At 37.3% G+C, this 13,946-nt stretch overlaps 1 protein-coding gene across 13 annotated transcripts in view; it reads left to right on the top strand.

Moving 5' to 3' along the window:
* Shaker (potassium voltage-gated channel protein Shaker) overlaps positions 1–13,946 on the top strand; it is a 120,098-nt gene that overhangs the window by 83,091 nt on the left and 23,061 nt on the right. For all 13 annotated transcript variants that reach the window (XM_070310396.1, XM_070310395.1, XM_070310394.1 and 10 more), the window contains 2 exons: positions 11,211–11,334; positions 13,261–13,526. In XM_070310396.1, coding sequence (XP_070166497.1) covers positions 11,211–11,334; positions 13,261–13,526 — 390 coding nt within the window. The remainder of the gene's footprint in view (positions 1–11,210; positions 11,335–13,260; positions 13,527–13,946) is intronic.

Below are 13,946 nucleotides of genomic sequence, written 5' to 3'. Positions count from 1 at the left end.
AACACGTAACGGTAATAGTTTAACATCACAATGTGATCATGTTCCTTTGTTTCTCCTCAAATTATTGTCAATATACGCAGTATTAGAAGGAATTTAGCGATTGACAAAAGGAGAAAAAAAAATAGAAAGAAATAGAAAATCCTGGAAGCGAAAGAACCAGAGATGAAACAAAAAGAGAGAGAGACGGAGATCAATGTTGTTATTCTGCAATGCTGCCATATATTACTACTATTTTCTTCCACTCTGGGATGTGTGCCGAGGGAAACTTTTGCGAAGCTTTCGTCCATGCGAAATACTATGTTAGTCAATGTATGTAGGTAGCTTAGTTGCTCGCTGGCTGGTGTGAGTCACGGAAGGGAAGATGCGCCAGGTCGTGTCGAGTTGGAGTTGCAACTTGACGAGCGTCAGCGGACTGGCATTTATCAGATTTTCGATACGCGAAGAGCGTGAAATGACGAGTTCTCGATACCAGTAGATTTTAAGGGTAACTAACTATTTCTGCATGGGAGTAATTCTGCATGGAATGGATCATCGATTCAATTTTTGGAAGTTTAACTTTCAATTTTTAAGATGTGAGAAATTCTGTGCTCTAAAGAATTAATTTAAAGCAATGGGAGTAATATATCCTGATTGCATTTGTTGTAGAATCTTATCTTCTTCTTCCACTTGATACAAAATCGAACTAGCATTTACGTATCAATAACTGATACTATGTAGTGTTGGGTCGTTGTAGCCCGTTCACAGAATTGCATTATCATCGTGCGCAAGTTTCGCCCAAAGTTTGTTAAAGCCACCGATGAACTGGCATTAATCAAGTTGCGTTTTGGCGAGATTGATGACAGATTGATGACGATGTCAATTAACGAAAATGTTAGTTTTGCTTCTGCCTTGTTTTACAACGATTTTTTTTTTTCCCAAAGTAATACGGTAGTATGTATTGGAGCGCGATTAGAACCCATATTATTACGTTCTGATCTTACAATGGTATCAATTGTTTTCACATCTCATCTTAGTCCTTTGATTCAAGTTTCTATACAAGATATACATTTCATGGTTAGGCTACGAGAACGACTATGAGAGATGCACGATTGTCTCTTTCGGGCGTATATCGGTATAGATGGTCATTGGTCTGGTGAAAACTCGTGATGATGTTGACGATGATGGCGGCAACGACGTTGACAATGAGTCTCTCGGCACGAAGATCCCGCTCGCCCGATTTGTCATCATCCCTCTTTGCCACCTTCTTTAGCTATTCTCATCCGCGTGAACCACCCACATTTTTCCTCTTCACAGCGTGTTAAGCTTCTCTCACCCACGAACGCGACGAGCGATCTGCCTTATCCGTAAAGAGTGAAGAAGGATAGAAATCTGGAGTGTGGGGAGAATTGTGAAGAACATGCTAGAATGGAATGGAGTGCACCTCGTTGCCCAGCTTGATTACGCAACAACCATTGATCTCCTCGGTCTTTAGAACCTTGTGCTTTCCAGAGCTGAAGTTATGTTTTATAGACGATTTAGGCAAATCGTGTTGTTTTCCAGATATTCGAACGAAAATGGATTGCAAAAATCTGTATGAAGATGATAAACACCGCCCTTAAGACAAACATGCATATTGATGTTTTACATTTAACCAGGTATATAATCTTTTTTTAAACAGTTGATAAATTGAAAAATGATAGGACAAATTAAGAGACCAAAAGTGTATTTGGCGGAAATGAGAAAAAACTGAAACTCGAATAAAAAGCTCGCGTGTCCCGCATATAAGGATACTAACGATTGCACTATGCGATTGGGGCAAACAGCCGTGGGGGGAAGATACGTCCTGACGCGGCGTGGCGTAATGTGGACACGGGGATATGCAATTTTGTGTGGGGTAAGTGGAAACTTGGTCAGGACGTAAAAGAGGAGAAAGGGCTTGGCGTTTTGCAGGAGAGAGGGGGAGCGATGAAGGGGTGGGATGGCGAAAGGAAGACGACATCCCCGCGCGCAGGAGGACGCGCGCAGCTTTCCGGCCGCTCCAGTGAGCGAGGCGCGTGCGACGAGGAAGAAGGTACGACGGAAACGAATCGTTTCTGTCCTCGATTCGCGATACTTCTCCATGCGTCGCGCTCCCACCATCGACAACCTCTGTCACCTCCATCCAGCTACGGTGAAGAAGAAGAAGAAGAAGAAGAGAGACAGAGAGAGAGAGAGAGAGAGAGAGACAGAAAGGGAGGTGAAAAACGGAAAGAGAGCTCATCGTCAGTACGGTGCGGTATCCTCAGACGAGTTCTCGTCGGCACAGCGCGAGGGTGGAACCGAGAGAACACTCCCTGGCCTCTCTCGCTCGCACCTCGTGGCCGGCCGTAGGTAGATACGTGAGGGATACGCGCGCGCGAGCGCCGTACGACGCGGGCGAGAGGAAGAGTGAGCGAGCGAGCGACCCGAACCGCTCGGACCTATACGAGTGCCAGTTTCGCGAAGGAGTGCGTGCGCGAACGAAGCCGCGACTCCGGTCGGCGCGGCGGCGGTGCTGAGTGCGGTCGCGCGTGCGATACGAGGTGCAGTGAGGTGTACGAAGGTGTACAAGGTGCTCCGGAAAGGCGTTGTCGTTATCGCGGAAGAGAACGCTCTCTCTCCTCTTGGCGATGATTAAACTGTGGCGACTTGGAAGATCCCTAATGGCCCGTTATTGGATTGCGCACGACTTGGCGCGGCTGCTCGTTCCTGTCGTGAAACGTCAGTGATCGGCGAAATGCGCGAGGGCATCAGCGTCAGTTGATCCTGAGAGCACTTAGCACTGTTTGTCCCGCTGCGCCTTATTCTGCGTCGGAATCTTGCGGGACAGGGTGAAAGACGCGATAAGGGTGGGAAAAATCGAGATAGAGGAGAAAAATCGGGAGATAGAAAAAAAGAAGGTACACAGTACAGAATAAACGAGAAAGAGAAAGGGAGAAAGAGAAAAAGGGAAGCTGACGAATGATAAAAGGAAACCAGAGAAAAACTGGAAACCCAGGAAGAGAATAGACAATGTCAGGAGCAGCAGCAGCAGCAGCAGCAGCCATTTTGATCGTGCGTTCTGCGCTGTCGCCGCTATAACTACTCATCAAAGTGATCTCGGTGTTCGGTGATCTTGTGTAATATTCTCTCGATATACAGTGGTATCAGTGTGAGTGAAATTTATATAAAAAAAAGAAAGATCGATACCGGGATGAGAAGAGGAAGAGAACCGGTGTGCCTGCGATAGAAGAAGCGCGAGAGCGAGAGGAACAAAGAAGAGTAGACGAGGACGGCGAGAGTGACAGAGAGAGAGAGAGAGAGAGAGAGGGACCATCGAAGGGTGCGTGTTGTGCGGGGGTGCACCGCTCTCCGGTGGCATGGGGCTCGGGAGGGGGACTCGCCCCCTCTCGTAACCGCCGCGAAGCGCCAAGATTTCCCGCATCGAGTTCATCGAGAAATGGGGGCTGACCCCTGTCCTCAAACCGAGGCAGGACCTACGCCCCCACCGGAATGGTGCGGAGGAACACGGCGACACGAGGTAGGCCGAGCTGAACAGCCGCATTGAGTAGCGAAAGTTAACATAGCGGCTAAAATATGATAGAAGCGTTGACGATGACAGATGACACAGGTCATTTGAATGCACGTAGCGATAACGATAGATGGGCATATATGTTTCAACGATTGTCACGAATCATGATTTCCGAAGAATTCTTTTCTTATAAGAAAATTAACGGGGTTTTAATTTATAAATACGTGTCTTACGGATTAATTTCTTGGATTCTTAGAGTCTAAACAGTTCTGGAGACTGCTGTGCAGTGATACAAATCGACGTAAGATTAAGCTACGGTGTAATCATTGAGACAGCAAGAGTCATTCGCATGTATGATAGAGATATCAAAACCGATTGTCGCTGATAGAAATTGTGGTATATTACACTGGTTTTAAAAAAAATCTCTTAGGTTACACGAAAACAAAATATATTTGAATTTATAAAGAATTTTTATATCGGCTTAAATTTTTTTTCCGATATTCTTGCAATTCTTAAACTTATGATCTATAAATTTTAAAAAATTGCAAGGAAATTGAAATTTTTGAGATTTTCGAATCTTATTCTTATTGTTAATTGTGCGACTGTTCCATGACCATTGATTTGCATGCGGACGGTGGGGTGGATCTATGACATATGGCGTGCATAAAGCAAGAGCATTGGAATCTCGTCGCATGCTTGATTCATTATAATCCTATTAGCTATTTGCTCTTACGTAAACTTTACCTTCTTTTAAGTTTTATTTCTATCAAATCATCTTTATTACTCGAATATCTTTTGTCTTAATTTTATTACATGTGATTATCATAAACGGAGAACTTATACTTCGACGTATTATATGACATAATATTTTCTTAGAATTTTCGAATTTGTTCGCATTATGTTGAATCTGTAGTTTGAAGATCTTAAAAATGTCGTTTCTTCACGTTGGCGTTAACTGTACATGTATATAGCGAAAAGAATCAATTCAATCGATCAGATTTAAGAAAATAGCAAATTGCAATGGAAGAAAATTTTTTTCAATATATTTCCCAACTAATTAAAAATTTTTTCCTGATTTCAGCATAAAGATAATACAAATTTTATAATTAGGGTATATATTTATATTTTATTATCATTATCAAAAACTTAGACATTATTATTAATTACTTTGAAGATTCGCAATCAATATATAACATTTGATTTAAATTCAAAGTTCTTATCCTGAAATTCTTCAAACATCCAAATCTGTAAGCTTCGTGATTAAAATATTACTGTTATCTTTAAAACACACAAAATTATTATTGAATTAATCATAGATAAGTGCAAATATACGTACACAGCTCGAATGGAGCAAAATCATATAATGGAATCTTCCTGGATGCCATTTTGCCGTGAAAATATCATTTATCGCGCTATTACTTCGTTTATTATATCGAACGTTAAACTCTCAAAATAAGCAGCATTTGTTAAAACCGCATACGATATTTATATTGAAATAAATTATTCTCAAGATCTTGAAACCATCCACGGGCTAAACAGATCATCATAGTTTTGGTACGACGTGCATTTAAGGACCAGGCGTCAAAAGCACGAGCGGACGTAAATTTAACCGACGTTAAATTTTGCATCACGTTTAACTCGTTTTCCACCGATGGCAAACTCTAAAACACATTTTACGATTTCATGCGCTTGTAATTCACGCAAGAAATTGCTCTTGAAGGAGGACGGAAAAAGATAGAGAAACATTTTCCTCGATGGTCACTGCATCTATACTATTGTTTATAATTTATACTATTGTTTATAGTCTATACTATTGTTTATAGTACGCGATACGATCCGATTGTCCCGCGTCTCACAACTCGTTCCCTCACCGTGAAAAACAACAGGAGAAACAAACAATGTGATGAATGAGTTGATCTAATAATAACCGTAATAATTACGTGCGGAATTGCTCCGACACAATTGCTGATGTTATAATTTTCATCTTTCTTTTCTCTTTGAATATGTTTTGACTCACGAATAATCATATTATTTTTTTAACTTAATCGATATTATACACAAGCTATCCAAATTATCTATCGTCTTTTTGATAAATACTAAAAAGTGTGTATTTATATTATTGCATATTTCAAAATTGTTTAACTTACGATAAGTGTTATATCTCGAATTAATATACGAATTAATATAATATAATATAATTAATATAATTAATATAATATAATTAATATAATAAATTATACGGCAGCATTTGGATTTACCGCAGAAGAAACGCGTAGATTAGCCATATGATAAATTGTTGTCAGGGAAATAAACGGTATTTGAGAAAAAAAGAATAAACCAAGATACGCGACTTATTGTTACACACAATCACATGATTGAGCAATTACAACAATTGATTAATGCGCGGCATAATTAAATAACGGCACAAGGTTTACCGCTAAAAATATATTACCATTTCTGACTGAATCATCTATCTTTAGAACAACAGAAAAGCATTCTTTTTTTTTTGCCGAACATTTTTATGGAATACATAGCTACGATTTCTTTCATAAGACGGGGAAGGTTGAAAAAAAAAAAAAAAAAAAAAAACAGGTGTTATTGAAACAAATACATCTTTTTACATAATTATTGTAGGGGAGGTGGAATTAAATCTATCCCAGATTAATAATGAGAGACGATAACGAACAAAAATATATATTCAAAAGATTTACGGGGAAAATCAAAGATGTATTGAAAGTATGAACTTTTAACAAGATAATTTCTCGAAAAATAAATAAAAAAATATACTTTTCTCCGTATAAGAAAGCGTATATCTTATTAAATGAAAAAAAAAAAAAAAAAAAAAAAAAAAAATGATTCTTTGAGGATCTAAAGATACCACCCATAGAATATTCTAAAGTTTGATTAAAATATTTACATCCTCATTAAATAAAAATCCCGTTCAGCTTTGTGGATTATCGGGAACGAGATATTTCTTTTACCTTCGATTTGTTCGTCTCTTGCGTGTGCGAAGCTCTTTCGAGGTACATACTTAGATTAGCCTCGTATCGCGCACGCGAAGAAAATGCACCTTTTGCGTAGGAGTCGGTCACGTGCGTGCATACACGAGGGTGTTCGCATTCTTGCACTTGCATCGCATTAGCGATGAGACTCGCACTCTAATCTTAAGTGTTGAATGTCTAAATATGCAAGACACGCAAGATTACGCAATCGTTTTCCGAGAAATCCTTGTTCAAAACTTATTTTACATTTACGTATTTATTTACATGCTGGAATTGTTATTGTGAAAGGATTTTATTAAATCGCTTTCACTGCCATCAAGTATTGAATCCTCGAAGGAAGATATATGCATATATATATGTATGGTATATATAGAAAGAGAGGAAGAGAGGGAAATTCTAAAAGAATTTAAAATATTAACTTGCGAGGGAAAATCGTTGCGAATATACAATATTACATGTTAATCTAAATATGCAGTATTATAAAAGAAACATAATCTTCAATATAAACTTCCGTTAAATGAATCTTTCAATTTCCTCCACTACTCTGACATTTGATTTTTTCGCACTTCTTCGTTTTATATATTGTAACTTTATAAAGATCGTTAAGGGCTGCCGCATCGGCTCCGCAATGGCCTCTCTATTATCCGCGAATTACTCGATGCAGCGAAAAAATGTAGACGACGCATTAAGGAGCAGAAAGTAGCACGACGTGGTCCGGGCTTCTTAAAGAAGCTCTGAATTAATGATGAAGTCAGGACCGTGACTAGAGGGATCGGAGCATATAGATCTAATAAATTTTGACATGTGTTTTTGCTTCCATTTTTCTATACACATTGAAAGATCATATAAAATATAATAAATTTGAATACAACATATATATACGTTCTATCTTTTCTATTTCTTGTATATACTGTGAAAATGTTAATTCTTATTTCAGTTATTATTTATTTTTAACGCTGTTATTTTGGCAAAGATAATAAACAGTCTAATCATATAGCCTTCGATTTAGAGCCCTCGATCTTTCTCTATACAAGCGAGACGAGTAATGCTATATAAAAATAATATTCATGTCCCTTTTGAATTTACTTGCTTAAACGTCATGCGTTGGATTTCGTATTTTGATAAAATGAAAAATTATGTTTCCAGAAGGAAAATTGTTTCACTGAACCTGAGGAGGTTATAGGAATGATGTGTTAGGACTTTGAATCCAAGTCTACCCTTTTCTAAGGATCAGGTTACGCAACTTCCTCCTTGAAGATTCGTGCGCAGTCAGCTCTTCGTCATTTTTCGCCGTCTCTCGATCTCTTCTTTTAATATGGGTCAGCCTGATTATGCCGAGACACGCCTCATGTAGGCGAAGTGTTGCAGATAAAGGAGAGTGTGGGGTATAAGAACTCAGCGAATATTTAGGGTCCTCGATTTCGCCGTCTTTTGACGGGAGAGAAATTATGATACACAAGGGTAATAGTCATACTTTTCTACTATGGATTAGATAGCGTTGTTATATAAATTTTGAAAGACAAATTTTGGTGAACATAGTATCTTGTTAATAGATAATGCAAATCATCGTTTCCCCACGTTAAAGTTTACGTAGTCACGAGTTAAGAAATACGCTTTTCTTCAACATATTTCTTCAGCCACATTCTTAGAAAATGTAGATACCGAAAATTGCGAAGTTATAGAGCTACGTATATCATATTTTTATCAGCTACATTCGAATATGTATAATTACTAGTGTGCACGATCAATTGCAGATCATTGGAATCAATACTCGTAATCTTTTTCTTTCTCCAATGATCAATTCGTTTCCCGTTATTTTCCACTATTTTCATTTCAAGTCCTCTTTATAGCCATTCACTTTTTCCGGGAGTACAACCGGACAGTATCATATAAATGGAATTGATTCTCAGTCGTAATCACTAGACCGGATTCGCGTTACCAATTAGAGACCGACACCTTTCACGCTTCTTCTCTGACGGGAAGCAACCGCTCTTAATAGGTATCAGAGCTTACATCACTCAGGATTGATAGGTATCGGTGCTTTAAACTTATTACCTACTTTCGGACAAATTTGAAGAGGGAAGAAAATTTTAAAATTGAAAAAAATTGTGTAAATAAATTAGTAAAAAGTTTGGAAATTATTTTCGATGATATCCCACGAGAGAACATGGAAAATATAATATACGAAATGAATAAAATCAAAAATTTTACTTGTTATCGATGAATGTAAATTTGTTATTTAGTATCTGAAAATGGAAGAAAAGAATTCTAAAATTTATAAGGATTTCTTTTTTCTCCACATTTTCCCCTTCATTCCCGAGCACTTTGTATTATATATGCGAACGTTTTTATAAAAATTTGATATTTTGATATTTATCGTAGGTGGAATAAATTTATAAGGATTTTTTTTCTCACCCTTTCTTCTTTATTCCCGAGTACTTTGTATTATTCGCGAACGTTCTTATAAAGATTTGATATTTATTGTAGGTGGAATAATTTATTTGCATAATAATCTTATGCTCGGCTGTAGAAATATCAAAATGATGCAGCGCGCATTGTAAATTTTAAATTAATCGAGATTTATCGATGAATTAATTTCCTTGAATCATAATCAAATCCTGTTTTTAGTTTCATGAGATTGTAAACGATTGCGCGTAATGTATCTTATACGCATAAAACGCACAATAACGTGTTGTTATCAATAATCCTTGCATCTCTAGTGCTGCACTTCTTACACGAAAGCATCATCATCATCTATTGTTTCTAATCTTTCAGCGGATATGATAGTTATGATAGTGTTATAAATGATTATGCTATGTAACTTAATGAATGTTTGGTAGAATTGAAACTATTATATTGAAAGTTAGCTCTTGAGATTATGAATTTTTCATATGGATGTATCATTAAAATCAAGCACGTAAGAACTTTATTAGTCTATCCTTTACACGTGAAATTCTTCTCCATGGCGACACGTGTCATCGGCAATCGTCGTGTAAGACCGCGTAGTGGCTATTTCCGCTACTACGTCGCGCTATTTCCATCGTCCGCGCTTCGGGGGTACACGGACTTTGAAATTGATGTTTGTCCTCGTCATATCGGCTTCCCATTGACGTCCCAAAATAAATCACCAATCGACGTAACTGCCGCCGGATACATCGACTGGATTCGTCTTTGCTTTTAAATCAGACGTCTTGTAAAGCAACTCTAGCCCTGAGCGACTTTTACGTCTTCTATAAGTGGATTATTTAATGATTAATTTTAGAAACACCAAGAAATGTTGAAGTATTCCGCGAAATAACTTCCAACAGGATTACACTTCTGTTAAAAATTTTTTGTATCGTATACTACATTTTATAAAACTAAGCGAGAGGACCTAGAATGATCGCGCGATCTTGTGAAAAGAAGCGTCTTATTAAGTTGATTCTTCAGCCTTTCGGCATTTTGTTGTAACGATGCTTAAATTTGACAGAACATTGCTTATAGTTTTATATTTATCTGTGACATCATCTTTTTATTTATTGGAAAGGAAATTATGTATAATACTTTAGAGATATTATCGAGGTATCATAAGTATGCTTGTCAGTCAAAACTTTCTAGGACAGATCTTTGATACATTAGCAAGGATTAAAAATTAGTGTATCAGCAATGATTTTTTGTCCTGAAATTATCTCTTATAGTATTTTTATCTTAGCGAATGAATTTTCGCAAAACAAAAGCGAAATAACTTTCGCCCTTTCCAAACCCTCAAAGAGGGTTTGTTCTCCTCTTATTCATCCTTAAAAGATGCCATTCAAGCGCCTGCATATGATTGATTCTCTAATTATATATGATCGCGTCATACTAATTCTGACTATTCGTAGAACTCAATTGAGGTAAAAGGAAAAATTCTTATTGTTATATTTAAAAGGATGTAGGCTAATCTAATTCATTTTTGAAACGCATTATTATCTTTAAAGTCAACATATATTTTTAATATCAGTATTTTGATCTTACTCAAGAGTTTATTTAATTAACGCGTCTGATAACTCGCCGATGTAATTCCGACGATTGTCGCTCTGACATTCACCCGAATCTCGTTTTTCCGATCTGTTTGACTATCGTCGAAACCGACGCGCACCCATCAATTGCTCGACACACTTTCGGTACCGTGTACACATAAGTTCAAGTAGAGACTGTTAATAACGAGTAGATATTAACATACGTAGAGTATTGTAGATTATAGATATGCATTGTGTGTGTCTATTTCCATTTGGCCATTAGAACATCAAGTCTAGTAGCCTAGCGGACACGTATATACGCCACGCGTCCACCTGATAGTCTATTAATAAGACAGCCTGCGGACCACTTTCTGGTAAACTGAAAATCTACTTGCTTAATGTAGTGCAGGAAGAGTACTGAGCATTTACAATACGATAATTGTGTGTTAAAAATTTATACAGAGAATTATAAATGGTATTTTATTGTATCATATTAGTGCCGATTCTAGAATGGTTCTGTTTTATAAAAATTTTTTTAGATCAATATATAAATATTTTAATCTTCATCTAAACCTAGTAATTTATGTAGCAATCTAATAATTTCTTCTTTCTATGATTTCTATATCATGTAGATGTTGAAGTTATTGAAATAGAGGCGCAGTATAATTTTTGGTTGTGCTACCGAAAAGTATATTAACGGCACTATGACTTTGATTATTGCAGATCGCTGCCGAAACTCAGCAGCCAGGACGAGGATGGGACGAATCCCCACACCCAATACACAGGCGTCACACATTTCGAGCCCATACCGCACGATCATGATTTCTGTGAGAGGGTCGTCATCAACGTAAGTTTTAGCGTTTTATCAACTTTAATTCCGAATCTTCCCACTTTATGGACTGATGACTTATGAACTTTATTTTATCATAATCTTTCTGCCAAAAGACTTACAGACAACGTTGTAGGAATATATCGTCATTTTGTATCGTTTAGATTAAAGAATTGTCTCGAGGGAGAGATACTAGAAGTTTTTGACTCCTTATAATTCTTGGCGACACCGATTCTTGGAACGAAAAATTTTCGATTCCAAACATTAAAAAGTTTCATCTTCGCGGAACCCTGGCGCCACGGATCTTTAATCTCGCAAAACTCTTGGCGCCATAAATCTATAAATTCGATGCTTTTTAAGACAAAGACGATAAAATATTACCGATATCTCAAATATAAATATAGTTACATTTAAATATTGCTTTCTTCAATCCGTTTCTTCTCGTTTAATCGCGTTTCTACCCTTTTTTATCGCTACAAGCACTAAAATTATATGCATAATGTCTTTACGTATAGGCAACTCTAGTCCGATTTAGTATTCGCACATTAGTTCTTCTTTTCGAAGAGGTGAGATTATCTGAAGACATGAAGTGACCTACAGACCGCGTTTTGGCGGCCGTCCAAGTTCGTCTTGGAATCGGGGGCGATATAGCATCAAGGTCGTATTGTATGAACGGAATTATCTGTCCTCGCGGATGACACGACTGCATTGCGCCAATTACAGCAATCGGTTCGATCAATGCGTCTTACTTCTTTTTTTTTTTATTCTTCTTTCCGCCTCGAAATGGACACAAAAACTCAGTAGAGATCAAAGCACGCTGCGCGATGCGTGGGTGAAGCGTATAGGTATCATGAGATCGATGTGTAACGTGCACACACATATAAACATTTGAGAACTAACGCATGCTTTTACTTCTCTTCTCAGTAAAGAGCAAAACGTTAAGAGACATAATTGAAGATTATCTGAAATCTTCTTTTTCTAAAAGATGTCTTCAATGTTTGGAAGTATATTGTTTCTTTACAATGAATTTATCTTACTCTCTTATCTTTTGCTCGTCAATTCTAGTTCTATCCGTGAGATTCTTTCGACAAAATAAAAATATTTTATTTGAAATCACATTTGCCACTTCTTTTTTTCTATTTTCATTGGTTTCTTCTTTTTCTTTCTTTTTTTGACCATTTCACTGTTAATATATAACTTGTGTTTTCCTCGAGTGTATATTCAGTTCTTGGCGAGAGTGAGTAATGTTAAATCGAGAAATGCTGGAATTTTACTCTTTAAGAAAGAATTATTTCTCTTTAAAAGAAAATTAAAAACCGCGACGTTTTGTCAAGAAAAATTAGTTTTATTGTTTATCTTGAGAATGATTATAAGTCACTTTCGAATACAATTCTAATCTCTTAAAATTCATTAATTTTCATAAACCATTAGTTAGAACATGTCGATGTTTACGCAAATCCCAAGTTCCGTAACTATTTGTGGTGGAAGGTTGTTGATTTAATGTACCTTTTCTATTATAAATTAGTTTTTAACTTCAAAAATATTTTATATTTAAATATTTAATTTCATAGATATCCTATTTATATAAATATATAAATTCTATAAATATTTACAAATCTATCGTTGTACAAATCTTTGATAAACGTTTTATTTATTGATTAATTTATGATTTAACAGACGCATCGATTTTGACGAAATTGGTTTTGATCACATTGAATTAGATTTCTCTTTAAAATATTGAAAATCTTAACGGGAATTAGCGAGCTACTCAACATAAGTTAGGTGAGTGGTCTACTCGATCGACATGATAATCTCCGATAATACATTAGTCCCTTTGTGACGAGCAGCTTCTACAACCCACCCGCGTCCCAATTAACCGCTTGAGCTGCGCGCCCCGCCCTGCGCGGCGCCACTGTACCAATAATCGATTGCTGCGATCGACAGGTGAGCGGGCTACGGTTTGAGACACAGCTGCGTACGCTGAACCAATTTCCGGACACGCTGCTCGGCGATCCGACACGGCGGCTTCGATACTTCGATCCGCTACGCAACGAATACTTCTTCGATCGGAATCGACCTTCCTTCGATGCTATACTCTATTACTATCAGAGTGGCGGCCGCTTACGCCGCCCAGTCAACGTCCCTCTCGATGTCTTCTCCGAAGAGATCAAGTTCTACGAGCTGGGCGAGATGGCGACTAACAAGTTTAGGTACGAGGACAACTGCTTTTGAATTGGTATACATGAGCAATTAAAATTAGCACGAACAGATTCTCGTTCTTACAAGTCTACAAGTTTTTTCCACCATTTTTAACATCTCAGATCCCTGCGTTCATAATTTTTTGTCCTAATTATGTATCACGTGTATTATACTCATTGTCAGTAGTCTTTGTACTTACACTTAGGGATTCTTCGATCAATTTAGAATTGATCTTTTCTTGAAAATTCCTCATACGACATAACTGTGCAATTTCACATGTCCTTGTTTCTTCAGATCTTATTGTTAGTTACACTCCTGTACCTAAACCTTGCTCCCGCAAGACTACAGTTCTCTCAAAGAGATCTTCGACTTTGCAAACATTCTGTACTACGAATACAAGATACAAATGTAGAAGATTTACAGAGAATAAC

The sequence above is a fragment of the Polyergus mexicanus genome, unplaced genomic scaffold (assembly GCF_030449975.1).
Source record: "Polyergus mexicanus isolate NDT 795.1 unplaced genomic scaffold, iyPolMexi1.0 SCAF_18, whole genome shotgun sequence".
NCBI classification, from domain to species: domain Eukaryota; kingdom Metazoa; phylum Arthropoda; class Insecta; order Hymenoptera; family Formicidae; genus Polyergus; species Polyergus mexicanus.
This window is presented reverse-complemented; position numbering and strand designations above follow the sequence as displayed.